The 26,562-nt window shown below is 46.9% G+C and overlaps 1 protein-coding gene across 1 annotated transcript; it reads left to right on the forward strand.

Moving 5' to 3' along the window:
• Positions 1–2,157: 2,157 nt before the first annotated feature.
• On the forward strand, positions 2,158–7,779 carry KNCN (kinocilin). Its single transcript, XM_036753417.1, has 4 exons — positions 2,158–2,308; positions 5,400–5,468; positions 6,964–7,038; positions 7,688–7,779. The coding sequence occupies exons 1-4, from the start codon at positions 2,158–2,160 to the stop codon at positions 7,777–7,779; spliced, it is 387 nt and encodes a 128-aa protein (XP_036609312.1).
• Positions 7,780–26,562: the final 18,783 nt, after the last annotated feature.

Raw genomic sequence — 26,562 nt, forward strand, 5'->3', positions numbered from 1 at the left:
GATGCTGTACATTGACCCCAACATAGTGGTGTCATTTTGATCTTCTTTGAAGGACAACAACCAGCATCAGAGGAAGAGAAGGGAGTGTATAAGAGAGAAGTCACAAAGGTAGACTTGGATATGGGGAAGGTGGTAAGAGGGAGGAGTCAAGGAGGACACCTAGGTTAGCACCCTGGGTGCCTGGGAGGAGGCAGACAGGAGACAGACATTATTCTCTAGTTATGGAGAAGTTTGGAGAAGAGAATGGTTTGGGAAGAAAGCTAAGTTGGGTTTTGAACATGCTGAGCTTCAGATATCTCTGAAACATTGAGTTCAAGATGTGTAATAGGCAGTTGGAGATGGGAGTATGGAAGGCAACAGAGAGGGTCAGGCCGGATGACTAGGTCTGAGAATCATCAGCCAAGAAATGATAATACGCCTTCTTAATACACAATGCTACCCCACCCCTTTTCCCTTCCTGTCTCTTTTGAATAAGGTATTCCCATTCGCAGTCAGGGTACAGCAATTAGGTTTCATCCAATCATGTCTCAGTGATACCCAAGAGGCTCAACATAACCCACCAACAGACTGTAAGCTCCTTGAGGGCAGGGACTGTTTGGTCTTTGTGTCCCTGGCACCTTGTGTCCTGCACATGATAAACCCTTTATAAATACTGATTGAATTGTCAGACTCTGGCTGAAGCAGGCTTTGCACACAGGAGCCGCAGCCCCCAGAGCCACAAGGACTATCAGAGGCATAGCTTTTCTGAGGCCTGGTGGAAAGAGTACAGAGTTTAGACTCTAAGAATGGGCTCAGACCCCTACTCTGCCACTCAGTGCCCATGTGACACACTCCAAGTCACTCCCCCTTCTCTGAACTACTGTTTCCTCTTCTGTAAAAAGAGGGCAGTCTCTCGAGCTCCAAAGCTGTGATCCAAGGAGCCTGGGACAATGGACAGACCCATGAGAGAAGTTATGGAGAGGGGGCAGGGCTTGCCGTGGGAAGGCAGATTCTTATCACACACACACACACACACACACACACACACACACACACCCCTAACTGCCAATGGTCACCTGCCAGAGTCCACCCAGACCCACAGTGAGTGTCAGGTAAAGGAGTAATTGGCAGGTGACATTGGAGTCCTGGGGTAGGGGGCAATTGGTTCTGGCGATCGGCAGATTTATAGCCTAGAACAGAGAATGTCAGAGCTGGGAGGGATCTTAGAACAGAGAACATAGAATGCCTGGAAGAAGACCTTAGAGCAGAGAGTAAAGGATACAAAAGCTGGGAGGAACCTTAGAAAACTAACAGGAAAACTATCAGAACTGAGAAGGTTCTTAGAGATCACTGAATCCAAACACTCCATTTTACAAAGAAGGAAACTGGGTCACAGCATAGAGAAGGTACTTGTCCACTGTCACACAGCTCAGAAGTGGCAGTCAGGCTTTGAGCCCAGGTCCTCTGACCTCCTCCCTGTCCCAATATCAGGCTCTTTGCACCACACCTCCCCTGCCCAGTCTGATCAAGGGCACAGTGGAAGCCTTCTGGCACAATCTACCCTGCCCAGGCACTGTCTCCCTCCCTGCCCATCCCAAACCACTCCCCAGCTCATGTTGCTTTTGCCTTATTCATAATGTAACTCCTGCCTTTATCTCCTGAAGAACTTGAACCCTTGTGGTTTCTGTGTTTCACCCCATCTGGGATCACAGGGTCCCCAGGCAGCCACCCTGGAAGGAGCATTAAGCAGATGCAAGATATGTGTGGGGGAGAAGCTATTTCTGAGTTCTCTCTGAAGTAGGTAGGCAGTGGGCAGCTTGAAGTACAGTGAGACATGGTCCTCCCAACCTTCCAAGGCCCAAGCAGAAATCCTGCCTCAGTGGTACCCAGATAGCAACCCTATCCAAAGGGAATCTTCTAGAAGGAGGGCTGAGATTAGAGGCAAAGAAGGATCTGGGAGCCTGGGACAGCACAGGTGGGGAAGGGGGGAATGAGTCTGGGACAGTACCTAGCCAATACTGCAGGTAAGCCAGGACGCTGACCAGCCTGCTGGAGTCTAGCCACAGACTGGAGGATTCTCCCAGGTTCTAAGGACCAGGCAGGGTCTGGACTGCTGTGTCTGAGAGCTGGTGGGTGCTCATACCCAGTGGCCAGAGACAAGACCCAGGCCAACCCTTCATGGATGTTCCCATCAGTGGCCAGGACTTGCAATGCCTGCAGCTGGCCTGTGCTGCCCTGGGCCTGCTGGCCGGCAGCATCATTATTGGGGTGTCTGTTTCATCTGCAGCAGCCGCTGTGGGGGGCATCTTCATCGGAGCTGCAGGTCTGGGTAAGTGCAGAGATCCTGATATGGGAGGGAGGGGGACAAGGTGAGCTGACAAAGTGGGCAGTAGAGTCATTTGTGGAAGGGGTTCAGGTGGCTGGGAGGGGAGAAGAGAATGAAGAGAGCCTCCTGGGGAAAAGATGGCTTGGAAAGTTCCTTAAGAGAAAGGGGAGGGAGCCAGGCATCTGTGCCCCTAACTGCACCGTGCATACCTCCATCCCCAACCCCACTGCCTGGCTACAGGTGCACCTCACCACCTTTTACGGAATGAGGTGCCTGTCTCCCCCCCCACCAGGCTGTCTAATCCTCCCTGAAGATTCAAGTTCTGATCGAATCACCCCCTCATCCCTCATCCTCCCATCGAGGGCTGGAACGAGTTCCTAGAGTCAGAGCTTCTAAATTAAAGAGAGGGAATGAGGAAGAAAGTCGGTTTATAAGAGAGAAACAGAGGAAACCCTGAGTGTGGGATTGAGACTGCATGATACAATGGCCCCAGCCCTGGACTAGCATTGACTCCGACACTTAATTGACCTTAGAAAAAGCCCTTACCCTCCTGGCTACCCTTCCCTACAACGGGAGTGTGTTTACTCTGTCTCTTTCCCAAGGATGCTGGCTGACAGCAAAGGCCCTTGTATTATCATTGTTAGTAACCTTCCTGTTCCCAGCAGCGGTGCACCTTGGGACAGTATAGCTGCTCCCAATGAAGGCAGGAGAGTAACCCCTGGCCTCTTCCCTCCCGTCCTTGGAGGTGAGTGGTGCAGTGGGTGCATGTGAGCAGGGAAAGGGGGAGCCATTCATCCCCTTCCTCCTTGGACCCAGACAGCTGCCTGATTCTCTTCAGTGTTTGAGGGGCAGAGGTCTGAGGGTAGCCAGAAGGGTGAGGGAACTGGGGTGGAGACCAAGACAAGCAATTGAAAATAGATAGCAGTTTTGAACTAGATATCAGGAGGAACTTCCTGCCCAGCAGAACTGCTTCAGGAGGTAGAGAGTTCCCCATCATTGGAAATCTTCAAGTGAAGGCTAGACAAGGGACCTGCTTGTGAGAGGGGCTTTGGAGTTTCAGATCTGCCCAAATCTAGCCTCAGGCCGACGGGTTTCCCTAGAAATCCATTCCTCACCATTATTTGTGCAGGGGAGAGAAAGGGCAGTGGGATCCCAGACTGGTTGATTTTCTGGGCATCCCAGGTCAGTACAGTGACCCAGCTCTGGGGGAAGAGAGGAAGGGAGCAGGGGGTGGGGCTGGCTTCACTAGTGTTGAATATCATAGTGGCCTCATTCCCGTGACCCAGAAGGAAATAGGATAGCCCATCTCAAGTTTACCTCCCCTTATCTCAGCCTCCATCTCTCAGGTGTTGAGCCTCAGGCTAAGGGGTCCAGGGAGGGAAGCTGCCATCCTGCAGGGATGGGGCTTAGCACCCAAAAGCTGAAGCTCCACATCCTGAGGATGCATGGTAGAGAACCCCCAAACTCTTCCTTGCCACCCACCAGGAACACCCCACTTACTGTCTCCCTGAAGCCAAAAGGGCCCTCTGAGGCACCTCAGCCCAAACCCCTAGAGTCAGAATCCTCTGTGCAGCTTCCTTAATTGAAGTTCCTCCAGGATGTGTTTGAACACCTTCAGGGCCAGAAGGCTCACTACCTCCTAGGCAGCCCACTCAAACTACCAGGGAGTTCTTCCTGCCATCACGATGAAGCTGGCCTTTCTAACTTCCCTCCAACTGTTCCCAGTGCTCCCCTTTGGGACCAAGCCCAATGAGCTTCATCGGTCTCCCAAGTGACAGCCTTCAGATGACTGGACACAGTTCTTATGTCATCTCAAGCCTTCTCTTTTCCAGCCTAAACACCTCCAGTCCCTTCATATCATCCTCTTTTGGCTTGTACTAAAGGACCTTTACCATCCATCCTGCTCTCTATTGGACAAGGTCCAGCTTGTCAGTATCCTTCCTAAAATGGGATCCCAAACCTGGACACAAAGCTCAGCACTGATAGTGCCTCATTGGAAACCTTTGTGTTTGGTGACACGACACAGACAGAAAGTCTAGACCTGGCCCCGGCCCCAGATCCACCCAGCCCATGAGGTCAGGGCAAGAGCTTTGCCCTGGGAGGGCTTTGGAGACCCTTCCTCCTGACAATCACAGGGAATATTGGCAATCCATCCATCTGTCAGCAAGTCGTTCACACCTTCCATGCACAGCCTGTGTGCCTAGACATGTGCCAAGCTCTACACTGAGGAAGATACAGGAGGAGGAGGAAGAGATCCAAGGTCTGCCTCCCCTTGGGGTTTTGAGTTCCCCTCTGCAAAGCCACAGGGGCAGACTCGGTGGTCTCAAAAACCTCTTCCAATCTGAAGTTCTATAGTCCAGGCCAACACTCCCGGTGTGGTCAGAGAGGGAAATCCCCAATGGGAGAAATATCCAGGGAGTTGTGGGGGCTCCTTTCATTTACTCAAGCTCTGCTACCAGGATCTTGCTATTGCTTAAAGTTAAGTACTTCATAAATAATTTCTTAATTTACCAAATCCTCTGTTAGAGCATGAGGTTCCAAGTCAGGATGATAGAGCCGAGAGCCATCAGGAGGGGATTCTGAAGGGGGAAGAATATGATCCAGGCTTGTGGGAGGCAGAGGGCTCAGAGATAGAGAACACAGGGCCAGGATAGGGCAGGGTGGTGATATGGGAGCACCTGGGGCTCCCAGGCAGGAGGGACCTGAATTCTCTGCCTTCCACTTCCACCCTCCCCAAGGACTCACATTTATTCTTCTTATTGTCTGTCCACCTTGGACACCTGAGTCCTTCTCCAAACCTCCAAGTCTCCGTCTTCTCCCCAGCACCCCCAATCCACATGCTCCTTTGCTCTGGAGTCAGAAGGTCTGGATTTATGTTCTGACTGCTAACCTGGCCACCTCTGTGACCCTCAGGCAGATCACATAACTTCTCTGGGCCTGTACAATGAAGGGTTTGGGCTCAGTGGCCAACTCTAGATGTATGATTGTTGATTGTCTTTCGAGTCTGCCCCACAGGGATGGTTCAGGACAAGAGCAGAGGGTGAAGTGGAATCACAGTGGCTCACAGGGTCACCCTCTTCTCCCTCCTGCCCAGGGCTTTTCATCCTGGCTTATCCCTTTCTGAACTCTCGGTTCAACCTGGATCGATTCCTGCCTTCCCTGGGTAAGTGTGACCTGACCACCTGGTGACTGGGGGAGGGGGAGAAGGGAGATGGGCATGTGCTGATACATGACACTCTGGGCCATTGTATGAGATTGTGTGACTGGGAGGTAGTGGCCCCAAGCCAGGAGCCTGGGTTTGAAACCCAACTCTAGCATTTCGTAACTGGCTAATCACTAGCTGGGGATGTCCCTTAACCCCCAGAGCCTCAACTGCTTCATCTGCAAAAGAGATATCATACTACCTGTAGCGCTGACTTCACTGAGGACTAAGCTCTTAGGAGCTTGAGTGGCTGCTGACAGTGTGTGTGTGTGTGTGTGTGTGTGTGTGTGTGTGTGTGTTGTGTGAGGTTGCCTGTGTGTTTGCATCTGTGTGGGTTTGAAGCCTCCACAGATGTGTTTAGCTATTGCTATGACAACAGCGATGCCTTCGAGGACTTACATCCTGCTAGAGAGACTCTTAGATTTAGAAAAAACCATTACCCTCCCCCTCTCCCCCTCACATACTTCCAGCCCAGCCCAGCTTCTCCTAGTCTTAGATTCTCCCTTCAGGTACCATCTCTTGCTGTCCTTGATCCCTCTCCACCTCTCCAAAGAAAACTGGAGAGGACCCAAAATGTCAAAACAAAAAGCTAGCATTTATGCAGCACATTAAAGTTTGTGAAGTGTTTTACGGATATTATCTCATTTTATTTTTGTAGCAACTCTTGGAGATAGGTGCTATTATTATGCCCATTTTTACAGGTGAGGAAACTGAGGCAGACAGAAGTTAAATGACTTACCCAGGGTCACATAGCTAGGACGTATCTAAGGCTGAATTTGAACTCAGATCTTCCTGACTCCAGATCCAGTACTTTATCCACAGTGCCACCTACTTGTGGTGCCTACCATGCACCACTCAGTCAATATACATTTATGAATGCCAGGCACTGTGCTAAGAACTGGGGGTGTCAGGAGGACACCAGGTGGGGGACACTGTGGGGTAGGGAATAGAGAACCAGCCTCATATTTGGGAAGACCCAGATTCAAGTCACATCCCTGACACATAGGGGCAGGATGACCCTGATCAGGTCACTTAATGACCTGATGGTCTCTGGTCCCATGGTCTCAATGGTCCCAGGCAACTCTAAAACCATGAGGTGCAGGGAAGGAGGCTAATTTGGGCATTTTGTCTCTGATGACTCCACAAATTTAGACCCGCCAAAATGTGCCCAGCCCTCTGCTATGTGTTGGCGACAAAGACAAAACAAAAACCTGCCATCAAGAGCTTCTGTTCTGTTGGGGAAGGGATTCAATATGTATCTAGATAAGTCAGCCACTTGTAGGGAAGCATGAACAACTGGGATTCAAAGAGAAGCCAAGTTAAAGGACAGCAAACCAGAAGCAACAATAAGAAGGGTGGAAGTCAGACATGAAGGACCATGGAACTGGGGGACCAATGTCATGGAATCAGTGGACAAGTTATCTTATCCAAATTGAAATCACCTCTCTCCCTACAGGGAATCTAAGGATCCACCCCCAGCCTGGGAACAGTGGAGAGGAAGGGGCCTCCAGTGGCAGAGGGAAGAGTGAAGGTAGGTGTGAGGGACCCCACAATCTGCCTCTCTAACTAGCCTTCCCACCTGGTCCCATTTCCCATCATAAGGGGGACCCATTGCCAGAAGATTCTAGGTGGAGACAGACTGGCCACTTGTCAGGGATGTTGTGAGCAGATAAAGGTCAGACTAGGTGCCTCTAACATCTCCTGTAACTGGGATTTGGCCTCCTCCTACCCTCCATCCTATAGTTAACCAACCAACCAACCAACCAACCAACCAACCAACAACTAGCATTTATGAAGTACCTACAGGCACTCTGCTAGACACTGAAGATACAAAGGCAAAAATTAAGTAATTCTTGCCTTCAAGGAACTTCTATTAGGTGTGAGGAAAAACAACATGGACACATATTTGTGCATTCCAGATAAATTCCAAACAAATACACGGTATTCTGGATGTGGGGGACAACTGTAGATCTCCTACCCTTACCAAGCCCTGCCTCCTTAAAGCTTAAATGCCAACCCCACCTCCTCCCTTCACCCCGAAGTCATTAACTCCATCCCCATGGCTCTGAAACAGTGATGGCCCAGAACCCACCCTGCATAACCAGGATCTCTCTTCCCATCATCCTCCATAGTCTGTCTTCTATCTTTAACAATAGTCCCATTTCCCCCCCTCTCCTAAGGAATAAGGAGTCATATACCTAACAGTCTCTCTACTGTGAGCCGGACCCTGGAGAAGCTGAAACCTGGAGGTGGCAATGCTGGTGGGAGCTGAGGGACAGAGGAGGGTTGAGGGACCTTAGGCTGGATACTGCTGGTCAAACCCACCCCTTTCTGCTTGGAGATGCACCCAGTGGAGAGGACAGGAATGGAGATCCCACCGATCTCTTTCAAGCCTCTGCAATCTGGCTGTCTTGGCTTCCCTGGGCTGTACCACTGGGACAGGAGCCCAGCTGAATAATCCTAAGCTCCAGACAATCCTAGTGATTACCAGAGCAAAAGAAGAGCTGCTAGAAACACAAGAGGACATCTCTAAAGAGAGGGGAGGTCATCTCACAGCTGGACTCCCCAGCACCACAGAGCAGCTCCAAATGGTGTTCAGCCCAGGCTCTTCTGGCCACTGGTGACTGGTGACAGGACTGGAGACTTCCCCAAAGCACCATGGAACTGGGAAGGGAAAGCTAGAAGCCACAGACACAGGCAGGCAGCAGGAGGCAGACTCCATCATGCCACCTCTCCATGCTCTACACCTGTGGCCCTAAACAGACTGCGCCTGCATTACTTTTTGCAAACCCCTTGCCTTATTTCTTTGTCAGAACCACAGTCTGATTTCTTTCAAGACCATATCTTTTGGTACCACCTCACACCTATCACACCTACACACACAGAGTAACTAATGTGACAAAAAAAGAAAATATTGGATGTTGGAGGGGATGTGGGAAAACTGGGACACTAAGGCACTGTTGGTAGAGTTGTGAACTAATCCAGCCATTCTGGAGAGCAATTTGGAATTATGCCCAAAGGGCTATAAAACTGCATACCCTTTGATTCAGCAATACCACTGCTAGGTCTATATCCCAAAGACATACAAAAAAGGGAAAAATGTATTTGTACAAAAATATTTATGGCAGCTCTTTTTGTGCTGGCTAAGAACTGGAAATCAAAGGGTTGCCCATCAATTGGGGAATGGCTAAACAAGCTGTGGTATATGATTGTAATGGAATATTATTGTGCTGTAAGAAATGACAAGCAGGATGATTTCAGAAAAACCTGGACAGACTTACATGAACGGATGCATAGTCAAGTGGACAGAACCAGGACAATGCTGTACACAGAAACAGCAATATTGTTCAGTGAAGAACTGTGAATGACTTAGCTCTTCTCAGTAATACAAAGATCCAAGAGGCATATTATCCACCTCCAGAGAAAAGAACTTATACTGATTGAATACACACTGATGCGTGCTATTTTTCACTTTCATTTTTTCTTTTATTCAAGTCTTCTTGTACTAAATGACTAATATGGAAATGTTTTACATAATTCATATGTATAACCTATATCTGATTGCTTACCATCTCAGGGAGGGAGAAGGGGAGGGATCGAGGAAGGGATGGAATTTGGAACTCAAAACTTTAAATAAAAATGTTTCAAAAATTAGGGGGCAAAAAGACTGTCTCTTTTTCTCTGTGCTGTCTAGTTTCATTTTTAAAAGCTGGGAAATTATCAGTTTTAAGCTGGATTATGGTTTCTTTTGATCTCTGCCTGACTTCTCTCATGTATAAACACAAGACACTAGGCCAAGGTTCAGAAGATCCAAGTTCGATTTCTTCCACATACTGACTGTGTGACTTCCTCTCTCTAACTTCATTTTCCTCATCTGTCAAATGAAACCCTTCCAAGCCTGTGATTCAATGGTCTCTCTAGGCCACCAGCTATAAAAAAGTATACCTGCCCTTGGCCCAGACTGGGTTCTTTCTTCAAACTCCACCTCAAGCCCACCTCCTACACAAAGACTTTCTTGCCTGGCTGATTTTTCAGCATAGCAGGGAATAAGCCTATAACCCAGACTCCTGAACTGCTAGGACTAACTTGGAGTCAGGGTGGGGATGACAAGGTGATTCTGTGCTGTGCATAGGGTACAGCCTTCTTCTGCTTTCCCCTCTCTAGTCCTCCATATAGTCTACACTCAACTTTCCAACTAGCTCACTGGCCCACCCCTTTCGCTCTCTGGCTGTCAGTGTCTAACTCTGTAAAATGAAGGGGTTGGGCTAGATGAGCCCTGAGGAGCACCCTTTAAACCTCCAGGGTCTGACTCCATATACCCCAAAGTAAGATGGCCGTGGATGACACAGGATGCCCTGGCCAGTGCCCTCCAGGCTCTGTGTCTTGGAGGTCCCCAACAGTTAGAAAGTCTTTCCTTCCCCTTTTCACTTTTTGAAATAATCTAGAGAAATGAAAAGAGCCTGAGATTTGGAAGCAGAGAGCCTGCATTTATGTTGTGGCTCTGCTACTTGGCAACTGTGAGACCCTGGGCAAGGCTGTTTCCCTCCCTGGGCCTTAGGTCTCTTCATCTATAAGATGAAGGAGTTGATCAAGATCAGGGCTCCTTAAGAAGGAGTCTGCAGATAGATTTCAGGGACTTTATAAACTTGGAAGGGAAAAAATACACCTTTATTTTCATTAACTTCTAAATGAAATCTAGCATTTATTTCTATTGTCAATATTTTTAAAAACCATTCTTCTGAGGAAGGGACCATAGGCTTTGCTGGACAATATGCTTAAGGGGCCCATGGCATTTTTTAAATAGTTAAGTAAGAAGGCCCTGGATGGGACGATCACAGCGGTGTTATGGAAAGAATACGAGGCTGGCGACAGAAGGACCTGGGTTGTTCAAATCCTGACTTTGTCACTCATTAACTGTGTAATCCTACTTACTCTCTGTGCCTCAGTTTCTTCATCTGCAAAATGATTTGACTAGATGAACTCTAAAGTATGAGGAGCAGCATGTCTGAGTGGAAGGTGACTATCACTTCCACTTCTTTGGGCCTTAGTCTCCCTCCTCTGTAAAATGAGGGAGCTAGACTAGAGAGTCTCTGTCATTCCATCTGGGCCTTGACCTATGATCCTATAATACTGTCCAGCTCTAAGTCCTATGATGAGTACGGGGGTCATCTCCTCCAGGAAGCCTACCCTGTCTCACCAGTAAGAAAATTATTTCTTTTTTTCTAAACACTACAGACATTTGGACCCTATCTCATGGTCTTTCAGAATCTAAATTATAGTCATGTGTGTGTGTGTCTGTGTCTGTGTGTGTGTGTGTGTGTGTCTGTGTGTGTCTGTGTGTCTGTGTGTCTGTGTGTGTGTCTTATCTACCACAAAGGCTGGGATCTTCCTGAAGGCAAGGCCTGGGTCTTACTCTGTTTGGGTCAATGTCCTCCCCATTTCACTTAGTTCTCCAACTATAGCACTAAGCATGGATTGAAAGAATTCTTGACTCTGAGACCCAACCTCCTTTTTCAGCCTAATCTTCCTTTGCTCCTCTTCATGTCCATGAGGTGAATTTCTCTCTGTCTCCATACCTTTGCTCATCTCTACCCCTCTTCCTTCAGCCAAGTCCCCCCCTCTCCTTCTAAGGACTAGTTCAAGGCCACCTCCTTCAGGACTGCTCCTGCTATCCTGAATGCCTTGGCCATTTACTACCAGCTCCCAGACCGCCTGCCCTTTAAGCTCTGCAAAGCACTTTTTTCACTACAAACCCATAGGGGAGAGAGTAGAAGGATTGTTGTCCCTATTGGAGGGAACGGAAGTATTGATCTCTCCATTAGGAGTTGGGCAGAGAATGATTGGGCTGGACTTGTGGTTTCAAATACCCAAATTGATACCAACCTAGCAAAGGACAGAGAAACTCATCTCTGGGGAAGTCTGGTCACTTGGTAAGCAATTCTTTGGTTGTGGAAGCCCAAGAAACAAATGACAATACAACATGGCCCTTGGTCCTCTGTGGTATTTTCTACTTCTTCAGGAATGGTATCAAGGTGATGGGAAAAAAAGGCAGAGGGGGCCAGGAATAGTCCAATCTTTAGCATCTCTATAAATACAACAGATAAAAATCACAATTTAAGGTCCTTGTCCACTATCCCGATAAGTAAAAAGACTGGAAAGGATCGTAGACCCAGAGCTGGAAGGAATCTCAGAATCTAAACCTAACTTCATTTTATAGTTTCAGTGAGGCTGTCTCCCACACTATGGGGCCCTAGACATCTCTAGCCTGTCCTGCCCCCACTGTTGTCCAAAGCAACCTTCATTTTCTACCAGGAGGTGAATCAGGAGATTGGGACCAGAAGTTTGGTCACTACTTTCCTTAGAGAGAGGGGTTACTGGGCTAGAATTGCATCTGTCCAGTCCCTTATATTATTAATCTAGGGTATGTGGTTTTCAAGTTCAGGCTAAAATTCTGATTGCTGTTTATTATTGGAGGAAGTAGGACCCCAAGCCTTATATCCAAGGCTTGAATCCCTTTCCAACAAATACCAGTTCCACAGTGAATGCACATAACAAGCAAATGAACCCATTTATCCAGGTTGACAGCAAAACAGATTCAGAGAAAGTGTACAAAGAGGGAAATATGCTGGACTATACAGAGTGAAGAAACTCTTCCACTGAGAGTGAGGTCACTCAACGAGAGAGAGAGAGAGAGAGAGAGAGAGAGACAGAGAGACAGAGAGAGAGACAGAGACAGAAACAGAGATAGAGAGAGACAGAAACAGAGACAGAGAGAAACAGAGAGAAACAGAAAACAGAGAGAGGGAGAGAAACAGAGAGAGAGAGGAGAGGAGAGGAGAGAGAGAGAGACAGAGACACAGAGAGAAAGAGAGAGAGAGAGAGGAGAGAGAGAGAGAGACAGAGAGAGAGAGAGAGAAAGAGAGAGAGAGAGAGAGAGAGAGAGAGAGAGATTGAGAAAGGCCCAGATTTCACCCAAGGGGAAATTCTCCAGAGTCTCTAGTATAACAAGTTGAGGATGGCTGGGACATGATGGAGACTGACAGTTCTTTCCATGGCATCTTCTTCCTAGTCTAATTCTCCCTCCAGCAACCTGAAGTGCATTTGGCATTATTCATCCTTTCTCTCTCAAAGCTGGAAACCAGAAGTTCTCAATAGGACTGAAAAGCCTGAAGAAGACGAAGAGACTGAAGCTCTCCTCTCTCCCACTCTCACCAACTTCACCTTACCCCTCATGCAGGCTGAGGCATTATGTTTCACCAATGAGGAGATCATCCTATACCAATGGGCTTTGGGACTCAAGTGACACAGGTGAGAAAACTGAGACCAGTGGAAATGAAAAGTTCATACGGGTAGAAAGCATCACCATTGCTATTCAAACCCAGGTCTTCTGAGTCCTAAATTATTCCATTCGTCTTCAGAGCTCCGGCCCTAGTGGCTGAATGGGTGTCATCTACCCACTATATCTAACCCCCAGGCTATGCTTTGACTACTCCTCCAGTCCTCTCTACACAGGGAAATCCAAGTGGATAAAGAATGCCTATTCACTAGCCTGCAGTTGGAAGGGCATTATCTATAAGGGCTCATCCATTAGTGTATATATCTTGGTCAAACATCAAAAATGTACAATGAGCTGGGTCCAGAATTGAACAGAAGGCCAGACTCAGTTGCCTTTGATAATTTGAAAATTCTCTTAATGACCCAAGCTTCTCCCTGAAACAAAGGCCTATCTTTCATACCTGTATTCTTCCGGTGATGTTATACAGCAAATCAAAGAAGACCACAGAAATAAAGGACTGAAGTTTAGGACATAACATCCTAGTGGGTGAGAGAGGGTTGCAGGTGACCACACATTACCAACAAGCAATTATGAAAGCAAACCAGAGGGAAGGATAGTATCAAAGAAATACATGGTTGAGAGGGAAGGAGGGCTGGGAGATGACCAATAGAGAGGTCATGTGCCCCACTGTTTTCCTTGCAATGTCAAGAGCACTTGAGAAAAGTCCCCAGTGTGTTGAATGGCCCTGCTATGATGGACAGGAAGACCTAGAAAAGAATCTCACAAACCGAGTAGGTATGGACAGACTGTGATCTGCATCATTGGAGGGAATTGAAGAAATCCTAGATTATTATATTTGGAGTGTTGGGGGAACTGTGCCAAACGCTTGATGCACATTGGCAATTCCTCCATAACTCCAGTGTTAGAAGATTGTTTGGAGGCACCAGTGATTAGCAAGCAGACACTGTGTTAGGCTCTGGGTTCTAAAGTTGAAAAACGAAGCAGTATTTGTTCTCAAAGAGCTTATATTCTATCAGGGAAACAACAGATATACATGTAAGCAAATACAAAATTTAAATAAAGAACATACAAAATAAGTTATGGAGGAGGGTTCCACTTGAGGAATCCACTGGAGGGATCAAGAAAGTCTTCATGTAGGAGGCAGCAGGTAACCTGAGTTTTGAGGGACATTCACTATCCCTCCTGTTTTCACCCCCTTTCCCTAATATAGCCCACTGAGACAGCCCAACAGCCTGTGCTCAGGTACCTCCCAGTTCTGACATTCTGTGTTCCATGTATGTTGTCAGATCCCTAGTTTTGAAATTCTTTCTAGCTCTGATATTCTGTGTTCTGCATTCTAATCTAATTGTACAGTGCCTGGCTCATAAAAAAGGGCTTAATAAATGCTTACTCTAAGGGAACCTCCAGGCTCTGAGAGTCTAAGAACTATAGAATCAGAATTTCTAGACTGCCAACCCCATCTCCATCCAATAAACATTTATTAAGCAAATAGGGTGAGTAGAGGTCTGTACTCAGCAGTAGGGGAAGTGCATAACATTCACAATGTTTTCAGCACCCTCCTTATGCTGGGGAGAAATGGGGGAGTATTAAAGGAGGGAGGGGCAGTTAGGTGGGGCAGTGCATAGAGCACCAGGCCTGCCTGGAGTCAGGAAGACTCATCTTCCTGAGTTTAAATCTGGCCTCAGACACTTAATGTCTGTGTGACCCTGGACAAATCACTTAACTCAAGTTTCCTCATCTGTAAAGTAAGCTAAAGAAGGCAAACCACTCCAGAATTTTTGCCAAGAAAACCTCAAATAGGGTTATGAAGTGTCAGACATGACCAAAAAAATGACTGAACAACAGCTGAAAGAGGGAGAAAGGTTTCCTCTGAATTCATCCAATCTGTACATCCATACATCAATCCATCCATCCATCCCTCTATCTTTTTTGCTATGGTCTGTCTGTACCCTGTTTTCCCTCACATTTTAGGGTCCTCTGGAGCCAGCAAGGGGTGTGCAGTTGCCTCAGATCTTGCTGAAGAAGGGGAGATGAAAGGGACTGTCATCAATAATGGCCTCTCTTCCCAGTCCTCCCTTGTGTGAAGTTAGGAGGATATACTGGGTCCAGTGAACTGGTGAATGTGCAAGCTGACATCTCCCCACATAGAAAGTGGAGTACTCTACCTATGCTCTGTCCAGGGGCTACCATACTGAGGCAGACACATGGATACAGCATGCACACTCAAACACACACACACACACACACATCAGCTGAGAATTGCTGAGGGAAAATGAGAATTCTCATGTAGTGGAGCACCCATGGCTTATGAAGGAGGAGATGCCTTTGATGGCCTCTGGCTGCTCTTGCCCCTTGGTGTCTCCCTGGATGCCTTCATCAATCCCTTGTTTATCTCAGGCCATGAGCATTGGATTTGGAATCAATCAGACTTGGGTTTGAACCCTAGCTCTCTAAGTGTGGAACACTGGTCAAGTTACTTTGCATCTGAATCTCAGTTTCATTACTTGTAAAGTGGGGATAGTAAGCCTTGAACCCTATGGTGGAAGTGTTTTGTACACCTTAAAAACACTATAGAAATGTCAGCTATTATTGTTATCTGTGGAATCCAGAGGCCTTAGCTCTGAAGATGAATTTCAGCACCTCTGGGGTGGACAGCTCCAAGAAAACTTGGTTCAGGCCTTGAATTGACCTATTCCATTCAGCAGGCAAGTGGAGGCCCCTCACTCTCCAAGGGGAGTTATGAGTTGCTTCCCCAGCATTGGGGAGAGGCTGTGCTGAGCCATTCACAGCAGGAGTTACAATGTACACACTAGTTCCAGACCTGCAAGTACTGGGCGGGTACTTACCTGCAAGGTTGTTTGAAATTCCCCACTGAAGGTGAGGATTAGGAAGTGGGAGGAAGCGGAAGGAGCTAGAGAAGACAGGTCGAGGGGTTGGGGGGGGGGGGGGAAGGAAGTGTTCTCCTAGCGCATCGGCTGGCTCAGATGCTGGTGGGGGGCGAAGGCGGGGGAAGTGAAAAGAGGGAGGAGAGGAGGGTTTTTGGGTCGGAGAGCCAGAGCCCACTAGGTGGGCCCGCCATGTTCTTCCCGCCTGGGAATAGTGGGATTGCGTGTGGCTCCCTTGCTCCCTCCCTCTCTTGCTCGCTCGCTCGCTCGTCCTCCCGCCCGCCTGCTCTGCCCCTCCCCGCGCCAGCGGCCGCTGGGCGCCTTGAAGCCTTGAGTCTGAGACTGAGCGTTGGGACCCGAAGCTAGTCGCCTAGATCGCCTCCCATGGGCAGTCCCCCGAGCTTGGCCCCCTGCCCCCGCCACTGGCCCTGTTGGAGGAATGATTTCTTCCAAAGCTAGCGGGGTGGGGAGACCAAAAGCACAGGACTGGGGAAGGCATAGAGCCTAGCCCCTCCCGTTGCCTCCACTCAGGGAGCCCAGTCCAGGATCTCCAAGCGGCTTGAGAACCTGGAGTGCAGCCAGACTCCTGCCTATGGTGGACTTGATACCTCACGATTCTCCCTGCCCCCCAATATCTGGCGATCTGCCCCTCTCTTAAATTCGTTTGTCTCTCTCTCCCAATCTACCCACCCCCGCTCACTGCAAAGTTTGTGCCCTAGAAGGGGAGGGGTGCAGGCCCCCGTCCGGGAGATGCTTCTCCTCTGGGCGCCGTATCGCCAGTCTTCCTCTCTCCTGGGTGACCCCCGCCCCAGCTCAGGCCCCAGCTCCAGCACTCCGGACTCCTGGCTCCAGGCAAGTGAAGGAAGCGGATTGGGAGGGGAAAGAGATGGGGGTTGGGCGGTTTGTGTGTGACTCCTATGGTGCAGGGGCGAGGGCAGTGGGAAGAAAGAGGGAGAGTAGGGCGAGATAGACCAAAAGCTACCAGCCTCCTGCGGCGGAGAGGGGGGTGGGGGGTGTCGCGTGGTAACGGAGAAACAGACAAGAGCGAGAAGGAGTCGGAGACACATAAAGCCTGGTAGCTAAGAGATGCCCTGGCTAGGCTGAGCTCTGACCTCTCACTAGGCTCTGAGCTCTGATCTCTCTCTGCACTCTGGGCTCTGATTTCTCACTGGGCTCTGATTTCTTAATGGGCTCTAGGCTCTGAGCGGGGCCACCTGTTGAATGTTTGGCGTTACTCCCCCTGGGCTGAGACTCTGGCAGCTTGTTCCTTGCAGGACACGGGCTTTGTATAACTGGCAGGGAGAGGGAAGAGCTGTCCCGGATGAAGGCAGACCTCAGTTTAAGCAATTTCCCAAATGGAAATGCAGCCTTGACCTAAGGATTTTTCACTTTGCAAAAAGCACCCCACCCCCACTTTCCTTTTAAATAGCATATTCTACCACTAAGGGGAGGGGCAACCTTTGGGTTTATCAGGTCCTGAGTCCCAGGATCTGCCAGATGACTAGAGCAGCTCTGGCTCTTGGCGGCCCATTCCTCCTCCCCCGCCCCACCCCCACCATGTTCCCTGTCTCATTGTATCAGTATATGGAAATGGAGGCTGGAGCTGGGAGGGATATTAAAAGACCAACCAGTCCAGTCTTCTCTGCCCTCCCCTCTCATTGTAAAGATGGAGGAACTGAAGCCCTTTACCATATTAGATGATTAATAAGTATTTGTTAACTTGATTTACATCTGATAAGTGTATAAATCCCTGCCTAGCAATCAATGAGCACTTGTTAATATGTTTGTGTGTGACTCCCAGCTCAGAGGCCTATCCCCAAAGTGCTGTTGTTTTATCATGGAGGAACTGCTGAACTCACCCTGACTGGGTCTACAGATTTACATTATTTGACCTTAGCCAGGCCCTCACTTCTGTCTAGGAATCCAGTTTCTTCCCTGATAGGCTCTCTCCCACTCCCCATGGTGGCTATTGTAAGACTTGTAATATTCATCCAAGACTGTTCTGGACCCTCTTTTCTCTCTACTTTCTCTCACTCAGTGACTTTATAAATTCCCATGAATTGAACTCACATCTCTATACAAACAACTCCCAGATCTTTATACTAGCCTCAGCCTCTCTCCTCAGTCTCTCTTCCACATTTCCAACTGTCTGCTGGACATACCAAACTGGATATCCCAATTTTTGAATCCCAATATTTGAAATTCAACATGTCCAAAAGAAAGCACATCATCTTCCTCTTTCTACCTCCAACCCAGCCCTTTCTGAACTTCCTTCTCTGTGGAGGGCACTACCATCCTTCCAATCACCCAGGTTTGTAACACCAGAGCCCTCCTTAATGCCTTGCTCTCCCTCATCCCTTACTTTTAATCCACTGCCAGGTCCTATGGATTCTACATCATAAGGTTTAGAGCTAGAAGGCCCAGAAATTTTGAGCAAATTTCCCTGAGTCACAGAGCTAGTAAATATCTAAGGCAGGATTTGAACTCAAATCTTCTTGAATCCAAGTCCAGTACTCTATCCACATGGCAGTTTCTCATAGGTTACACAAGTAGTAGAGCTAAAATTCAAAGCCAGGACTTCTTACTGCAAATTCCATGTCCTTTCATCTGTATCTACCTCCACAATCTATCTCATCTATTCCCTTCTTTTCATTCACACAGCCATCACCATGGTGTAAGCTCTGATCACTTCTCCCCTAGACTATTACAGTAGTCTCCCTGCTTTCTTTCCCTACTCCATGAGATTGCCAAATTGATATTCTTTGCTTCTGCTTCTCTCTCTCTCTCTCTCTCTCTCTCTCTCTCTCTCTCTCTCTCTCGCAATCAGGGTTAAGTGACTTGCCCAGGGTCACTCAGCAAGTAAGAGTCTGAGGCTGGATTTGAACTCAGATCCTCCTGACTCCAGGGCTGGTGCTCTATTCTCTGTACCACCTAGCTGCCCCCAAATTGATGTTCCTAAAGCACAGGTCTAACTATGTCATTCCCATGCTTAAGAACATCCAGTGGCTCCCCATTACCTGTAAGTTACAATATAACCCTCTTTATTTGGCTTTTAGAGCTGTTTGCAGTCTGACAGAAGCCTCCCTTTCAAGGCTTAGTGCCTATTACTCCCTTTAATGCAGTCTCTGTTCCAGCCCCACTGACCTTCCTTCTGTTCCCCATTCATGAAATTCCATCTCCTGCCTCTGCCCTTTGCATACTTTACCCTCCATGCTTGGAATGTTCTTCCTCACCACCACCAACACCCCACCACCTCCTTTAAAGAAGCACTAGCTTTCTTAAAGGCTTAGCTCAAGATCATCTCCTCCAAGAATCCTTGCCTGCTTCACCTAATTGTGAGTGCTTTCTCCATCACTGGGCTTTGCTTCAACATAAATCCTAGATTTACTTATATTTGAACATATCGTATTCCCCTGGTAGGATGTCAGCTCCCTGAAGGCGCTCACGATCTCATTTTTGTATTTGTGTGCCTAGGCAGTAGAACACACTAAGTGGGTTCAGCACTTTTAGTCAATGCTAAATAAATGCTTGTTGGTTGATTGAGTGAGTGAGCCTTCTACTTAAGACCTCCTTCAAAGCTGACATCAAACCATTACTTACAACTCTTTGGGTCCACTAGAGTCCATTTATTTGTGCTATGATCTAGCTCATATATGTACACTTTGTATATAATGACAGCGGGACAGACCTCTAAGAAGATGGCTCCAAATCTCTATAGCTATATCCATCCCTAACAGCTCTCTCTCTCTCTCTCTCTCTCTCTCTCTCTCTCTCTCTCTCTCTCTCTCTCTCTCTCTTTCTCTCTCTCTCCCTCTTGCTGGACATATCTACCTGGATACAAGAGTGTGCTGGAGTCAGCTTGAACCATCTCTGAACCAAATGTTCAGTGTGAGAATTTATACATCAGAAATTGGCAAACAATAAAATCAGGGCTTAATTCACTGTTTGCTGGTGGTCTAGACTTAAGAAAATGATGGAAAATATGTTAAAAGGGCAAATTGAACAGAAGTGTGTCCTGTGTCCAGTTGTTAAACATTTACCAGTGCACCCCTGCCTGGATGTCGTCTCAAATTCAAAATGTCTAAAAGTAAGCACTCACCCTAAACCAGTCCCTTCTTTACAATTTTCCATTTCTTTTGTTGGTGCCAAATTTAAGTTTGATGTCAAGAAAAACTTCCTAACTGTCCCAAAGTATGATGAGCTTCCTCAAAAGGTAATGATTGCTTCCTCCTTGGCGGGGAGGGGAGGGAGCGAGGGGGGAAGGGAGATTATCATCAAACAAAGTCCAGACAACCATTTGTCAGGTGTATTATAGAGAGGATTCATTTCAGGTAATTTCCATAACTCACCTTCTGTAATGCTAATTAATCTGAGCATTTTCATTTAAGATTTCTTAAGATATGGCATCCCGGCTTTTTAAAATTGTGATTTTTCAGGAGATCCAGTTACTTCTAAATGAACTTTTCTTGATCTATTTTCCAGTTGTCTTTTGTCATTTGTTATTTTGTCATTTTCGGTTGTCTTTGGTAGTAAATTTTATTCTATTTTTTCTAACTTTTGATTTTGTTCTAATGTTTCTTTCATCATGGAGTCCTAAAGTTCTTTTGATCCATTCTAATAGTGGGGGGGGGAGGGGTTTGGGGAGCTCACTACTTGAGTAAGACAGAAAACCTTTTGATCTTAGCTGTTTATTTTTCTTCTAACTCATTCCTTCATGCTTTGATTGATTACCTGGAGTTCTTATTTCATTTACAACTTTTATCTCTTGCTCCATTCCTCTCAACTACTATTATAGTCCTTGTAACCAAGTTGTCTTCTCCTCTGAGGTTCTTCTTTTAGTTATTGTGGAATAACTCTCTCCTTCTGGGTTTATCTCCTGGGCATCTCTTGCTCCATCGTATTTTCCCACAGTATTTACTGTCTTCTTCTGTTTACACATATCTCATAGCCTGAGTGCTTGGCTCTAGACATTGTGCCACAGGCAAACTTTACCCTCTCCTCAACTCTTGAAGGGTGTAGTAGGGCCCTGTTTGGTCCTGACCTCAATTTCCTGGGCTCCTGATGTTTACTGGCTTCCACTTCCCCTGTGCTGAGAGCACTTGGAAGGCTTCACTGTCCTCAGTCAGAGCTCTACAATATTGACCAGATCTTAGTCAGGGTACTACTGGGGTCTTCACATCACCCTGAGACATGCTGGAGCAGTAGGTCAACAAGCATTTACTAAGCACTTATTATGTGCCAGGCATTATACTAAGCTCTAAGGATACAGATTTCAAGGAAAAAAGACAGACATTCCCTGCCCTCAAGGAACTTACCCTAATAAATGAAAACAACATTTTAAAAATTGCTGAATGGGGTAGAACCAGGAAGAGGGAAGAGAAGGTACTCATTAAGGTAGCTAGGTCCAGAGAATCAGGGAAAACTGGTCTGAAGTCCTTCTTCAAATTGGAGGTTCTGGGAAGAACTCGTAAATAGGAGAAGGGACCTACAGGAGCAGAGTTGAGGCATGGTAGCTAAGTCCAGACAATTCAAGATGGCTGGTCTTGGGGCCTTCCCCAAAATGGAGGTTCTATGAGGAACTCACCAATAGGAAATGGGGCCTGTAGGAGTAGAGGGAGGTAGCAGCTGAGGTATGGTGGGCCAAGTCCAGACAATCAGGGATGTCATAGCCCTCATTTGGTCTTCCATCATTCCTGGAGTGTCTCTAATCAATATGTAGGTAAAGCTTCTCAGTTGGTCACTCCACTTCCAGTTTCTTTACTCTCCAATCCATCTTTTCCACTGCTGCCTAGTCTAGAAATTCCAGAATCTCAGATTCTGAATGGACTTCAAAGGCATGTAAACAAAAATCATTTCTACAACATCCCCAGAAAGTGGCCATTCAGCCACTGCTTGGAGAACTCCATTAAGAGGGAATTCACTTGCTTCTCTAGACTGCCTATTCTTCTTTTGGATAACTCAAATTATTAAGTGTAAGATATAGTGCTCAACCCTCAACTCTCTCCAAGGTCTGGGCTGGGGCTGGCTGGATCATCCCCACCCTACACTTATGTTGGCAGTACTTTTCCAAGGGAGAAGTCATGGACATTCACATCATGGCAACTCACTCTCAAGATCCTGAGAGTAACCCTGGTGTCAGTCCATGGCTACATTCATGACTGTAGCTCCCAAAACTCTGCCATTTTCCACAAATCATTCATAATGATACCACCAACTCTTTTTTTTTAAGCTGCAAAGGAGTAACATACCTTTAGATTAAATTAGAGAGTTCTACAAAAGCACAGGATCAGCAATGACAAAAGATTATGGAAAAAGTTATGTAATTAAGGTTTGCTAGGTAACCTAAAAATGAAATCCTATTACAACAAATATAATTACGACAAAGATCTCTATCTTATAAAAAAGAATCCAGGAACCTTAGTCAATGGCCCAATTATTTTGAGTAATAATCAGGGCAACCAAATTCCAGTATGACAAAAAGAATTTGAAGAAGCCTTTGGGAGATGTTAATAGGATTTGACCTGGAACAGGGGCAGTTAAGACCCTTGACCCTCTAACAACTTTCTTTCTATAATCCCAGTGTCAACCTGTTAGCCTTTCTTCAGCAAATATTAGGCTTTAGCGCCAAACTTCACCTCACTATCCCTAATATAAGACTATTTCATTTTAAGGGAGAGACTGAGACTTCTTTTGGTCTGCCTGTGGATATGTGTGACACGCAGGAAGAGTAGGAGTTACAGAGGAGTATTCTTGCCCAGGTACAGGTTAAAGGTTCCTTTCAGCTCTCAGTCTCTAAAATGCTGTGATTTGAGTCAAAATTCTAACTAGCAGTCAGAACTTCAGTCTTCAAATTTGAAATCTGCTTTCAGGGTGAGGACAGAGAAGGGCTCACACTGGTCCCTGCCTTCTTCTCCAGGGCTAGACAATCATCCCTAGGGGCCATATCATTGGGTTCAGGGGAGGTACTCACAGCTTCTCAGGCCCCAGGCAGCAAGGATCCAGTCTGGAAAAAGCAGTTCCAGGACTCCCTGAGGAGTGAATGATATGAACTCAGTGCCAGTGTAACTGAATTAGAATGACTCATAATGCACTGTCTTGATAGAATTGAAGTGAGATGGAGTCACCAAATGAATGAGCTGGAAAGGACCTCTGGTTACAGAAGAGAAAACAGATTCAGAGAGGGGAAAAGCACCCAAAACTCCAGTAGCCAAGAAAAGATCCAAGCCTAGGCTTCCCCACTCCTAGTCCCAAGCTTCCTCCTCTGCCCTCCCTGACCCTGGGACACTGAGGAGAGATGAGGCAGAGGTGGACACCAACCACATTTCATCCTCTGAGATACTGAAAAAACCCCACTGGTTTAGAGAAAGCCATGGAGACTATAGAGTCCATGAAGGGACCTGAGAGTTCAACCCAGTCCTACCCTCTAACAACAGTGCAAGGATCAACCCAGATGCCCTCAAACTATCATGGCATCACAGACTTAGAGACCATCCAATCCTACCTCTTCATTTTACAGATTGAGGAACTGAGGCACCAAAAGGTTTAGTGACTTGTCCAAAGTCACACAGTTGGTAAGTAGCAGAGTTGGGATCTAAATGAAGCTCTAACACTCTTTCCAGGGCTGTATCCATACATCAGCCTGGTAGCTAGGATGAGTTGATAGCTGAGATTCTTCCCAAATTTGAGGTTCTGAAATTGCCAGCACCTGCTGAATTCAGAGGCCTGTGTTTGGTATAGAGCAGGGAGAGGCAGGAAGGAATGAGTCCCAAGCCCTGCTCTCACAGTGCCCAGAATCTACTGTGTTCAGGGACCTGTGCTGGGCAAGAAGAGGAGGATACAGGGAGCTATCAAGTCCAGGCCTTGCCTCCACCGGGCTCACAGTCTACTAGGGGCATGATGAAGACACATAGGCCTAGGATGCAAGGTTGAATTTGAAAAGTGCCCCGGAAGAGATCCAAAGGGCCAGCACAGAGGTGGTGGAGAGAAGCTAGACAAGGCTGAGCACTGGAATCAGCCACCACCTTTCAGGGCAAAGAGTTTTCTTTGAAGTCTAAGAAGCTCAATGCAAATCCAGCTCCACCACTGAATATCTACCTGGGTTGCCTATGGGAATCTTGGGTGCTTGGTAACCACTCTGCCCCTGCTTTCTCCTTGTTGGCCCAGAAAGGGGCAGGAAAGACCTAGGACATCCCCATCACCATGTAAGTGTTCCCCACTGCCCAGAAGCACCCACACTCTCCAGAGCTTCTGCTTACCCTTTACTGCTTCCAGCTGGGGCTATTGAGGGGCTAGCCTTGGGTTCTAGGCAGGCTATAGGCCTTCCTAGGTCACAGGGATTTGTGATGAAGAGAAGCGAAACCAGTTTCCAACTACCATGGCCTCCCCCAGCTTCTCTTTGGCTTCCATATTTCCTGGGCTTTGCCACTCCTGTTATTTAATTTCCAAGAAGAAACCATTACTATTCTATAAGGAACCATTCCTAGATCCAAGAGCCCTTCAGGATCCCATTAGAGAATCACTCTAGTCACACTGGAGCACCTGGCATGGGCATTGAGGCATTTTCTTGCTCAAGATGACTGGAGGGATCACTGGCTGGGGCCAGCCAGGTAAGCATCCATTCACTGTGAGAGACTCAGAACTCGAAGAGGCCTTAAAGACCGTGACTTCTGACCTAATATTTTACAGGTGAGTAAACTGAGACTCGAAGAGTCTTGACTTTACCAGGGTTACACAGCAAATCGGTAACCACAATCAGCTAACCAGACAGTAAACAAGAATTTTTTAAGTGTTTAGTAATGTATGCTATGCTCTGATAAGCCACAAGGATATAAAAAAGTCCATGTTCTCAAGGAGCACACAATCTAAGTCACAAACCACAACCCTCTCCTTCTAGGACTGACAGGATTGGTTGTTTCTCCTCTGGGAGATCTGCAAAGGAGGCACATAGGGAGGGGAGGATAGAAGGGAAGACTGATGGGAAAATGAAAGAGAGAAGGGGAAAAGTAGTAGCCCCCAGGTGAGGGAGAAAGCTGAGCCCTGCTCCCATGGAGTCCCTGTCCTCATGAAGCCTCAGGTGTGAAGCAGACATGTCCATGGTTAGGAAGACAATGGAATAAAGAACCCAGCCAGACTCACACATACGTGTCCAGGGAAACAGAACATTTGGGGTGGGAAGTGGCTGAGGAAGCCCCAAGGGTTGTGCTGGAGACAGCTGCTACTTCCTTTCCAGTCAGTCCAGGACAACTCCCTGGTCGCAAGGGGATGATACATTCTTCATTAATGATGGAAGCACTAAAGATTGAGGTTAGACCTAAGGAAGAACTTTTCTTGATTGTGATCAGTCAGATTGGCAAAAAGTATGTGAGGGAAGCTCTGGAATCAGGTCATGGTAAACAGGGGGAATGATGAGAAAGAGTGTACTTTAAACACGAGAAAGGGTCTTTTATAGAGGCTGGGAGTCGATGAGATCATCTCTTCAGATTTCAGTGGGGCAGGCCTCAGTCTCTAGTTCTATAATGGTGTCCCACCCCCATGAACAACCAGGGCTTAAAATAAACTAGTAGGCAGCTGTTCTGCCCCTCTGGATCAGGTTCCTAGAGGTTCCTGGGGCCTAGGGTTAGGGCAAGGGTCTCACTAGCTATGTGACCCTGCATAAGTCACTGCATTGGAAGTTTAGCTTCCTTGCCTTCAAAATTGGGATAGAAGACCTGAGTATTTCCCTCCCAGAATCTCTGTAAGGATCAATTGAGAAAATGTGTGTAAAGTGCTTTACAAACCTTAAGGTATTGAGAAAAGTCCATTAGAGTTGTCAATTAAGAGACCATTGGGCCTTTGGAGAGAGCAGTTTTTGGTAAAATGATGAAGTTGGAAGTGAGACTGCAAGAGCTAGATGACTAATATACTCCAAGGAAGCCATTGATGAAGGAAAAAGTGCCCCCGTATATTCCCAAATATTTACAGGAGTACTTTGTGTGATAACTAAGAATCGGAAACAAAGCAGATGCCCATCCATTGGGGAATGGCTAAACACATTGTGGTACATGCATGTAATGGAATATTACTGTGCTCTGAGAAATGATATGTGTGTGACAGATACAGAGAAGCATGGAAAGATCTATATGAACTGATGCAGAGTGAAGTAAGCAGAGCCAAGAAAGCAATATACAAAGTAACTACAACAATGTAAGTGGAAAGAAGAATGACATCAAAAAATCCAAAGTGGATGTAACAAAATGATAGATTTGTTTATTCAAGCAGGAGTTGAATGAAGAGGCATGAGAAGACATGCCCAACCCGCCTTGGTGGAGGTGGGAGGTCCACAGTTGTTTACACATTGTACACGTTTTCAGACTTTCTCAATATATTAATCAGTTGTGTTGATTTTTTTCCCGTCTCTTAAGAAATACTATTTGTTGTATGGGATGGCTCTCAGGGAAGGAGAGGGAGAGGGATACATGAGATACTACAGTGATGCAAGATGTAAGAAACAGAAAACATCAATAAAATTTTTATTTTTAAAAAATTTAATAAAGTGTAGTTGTAGCGAAGGACCTATATAGGGAATCCTAAGTTCTACCTTTAAAACATCAATTTTATGTCCTATCTTTCTCTGGAGAGTCCTCATGAAGTTTGCTATGAGGCATAATATTAGTGGAAGAGAAATCATCCCATTACTCAGTTGGGCTTGCTCCCTCCAGGGCACAGTATCTCCATTGGATGGGTCAATCTATTGCTGCGCTAAAGTGGGAAGGGGGTGTCACTCAGCTGCTGGGTGGGGCCAAGAAGGACATTTGCCATTGGGCAGCTGCTTTTGCATCAGACTGAACAGGATGCTTGGCAGATAGGTATAATTGCAGTTGGGCATGGGCCAGGA

The sequence above is a fragment of the Trichosurus vulpecula genome, chromosome 4 (genome assembly GCF_011100635.1).
Source record: "Trichosurus vulpecula isolate mTriVul1 chromosome 4, mTriVul1.pri, whole genome shotgun sequence".
NCBI classification, from domain to species: Eukaryota; Metazoa; Chordata; class Mammalia; order Diprotodontia; family Phalangeridae; genus Trichosurus; species Trichosurus vulpecula.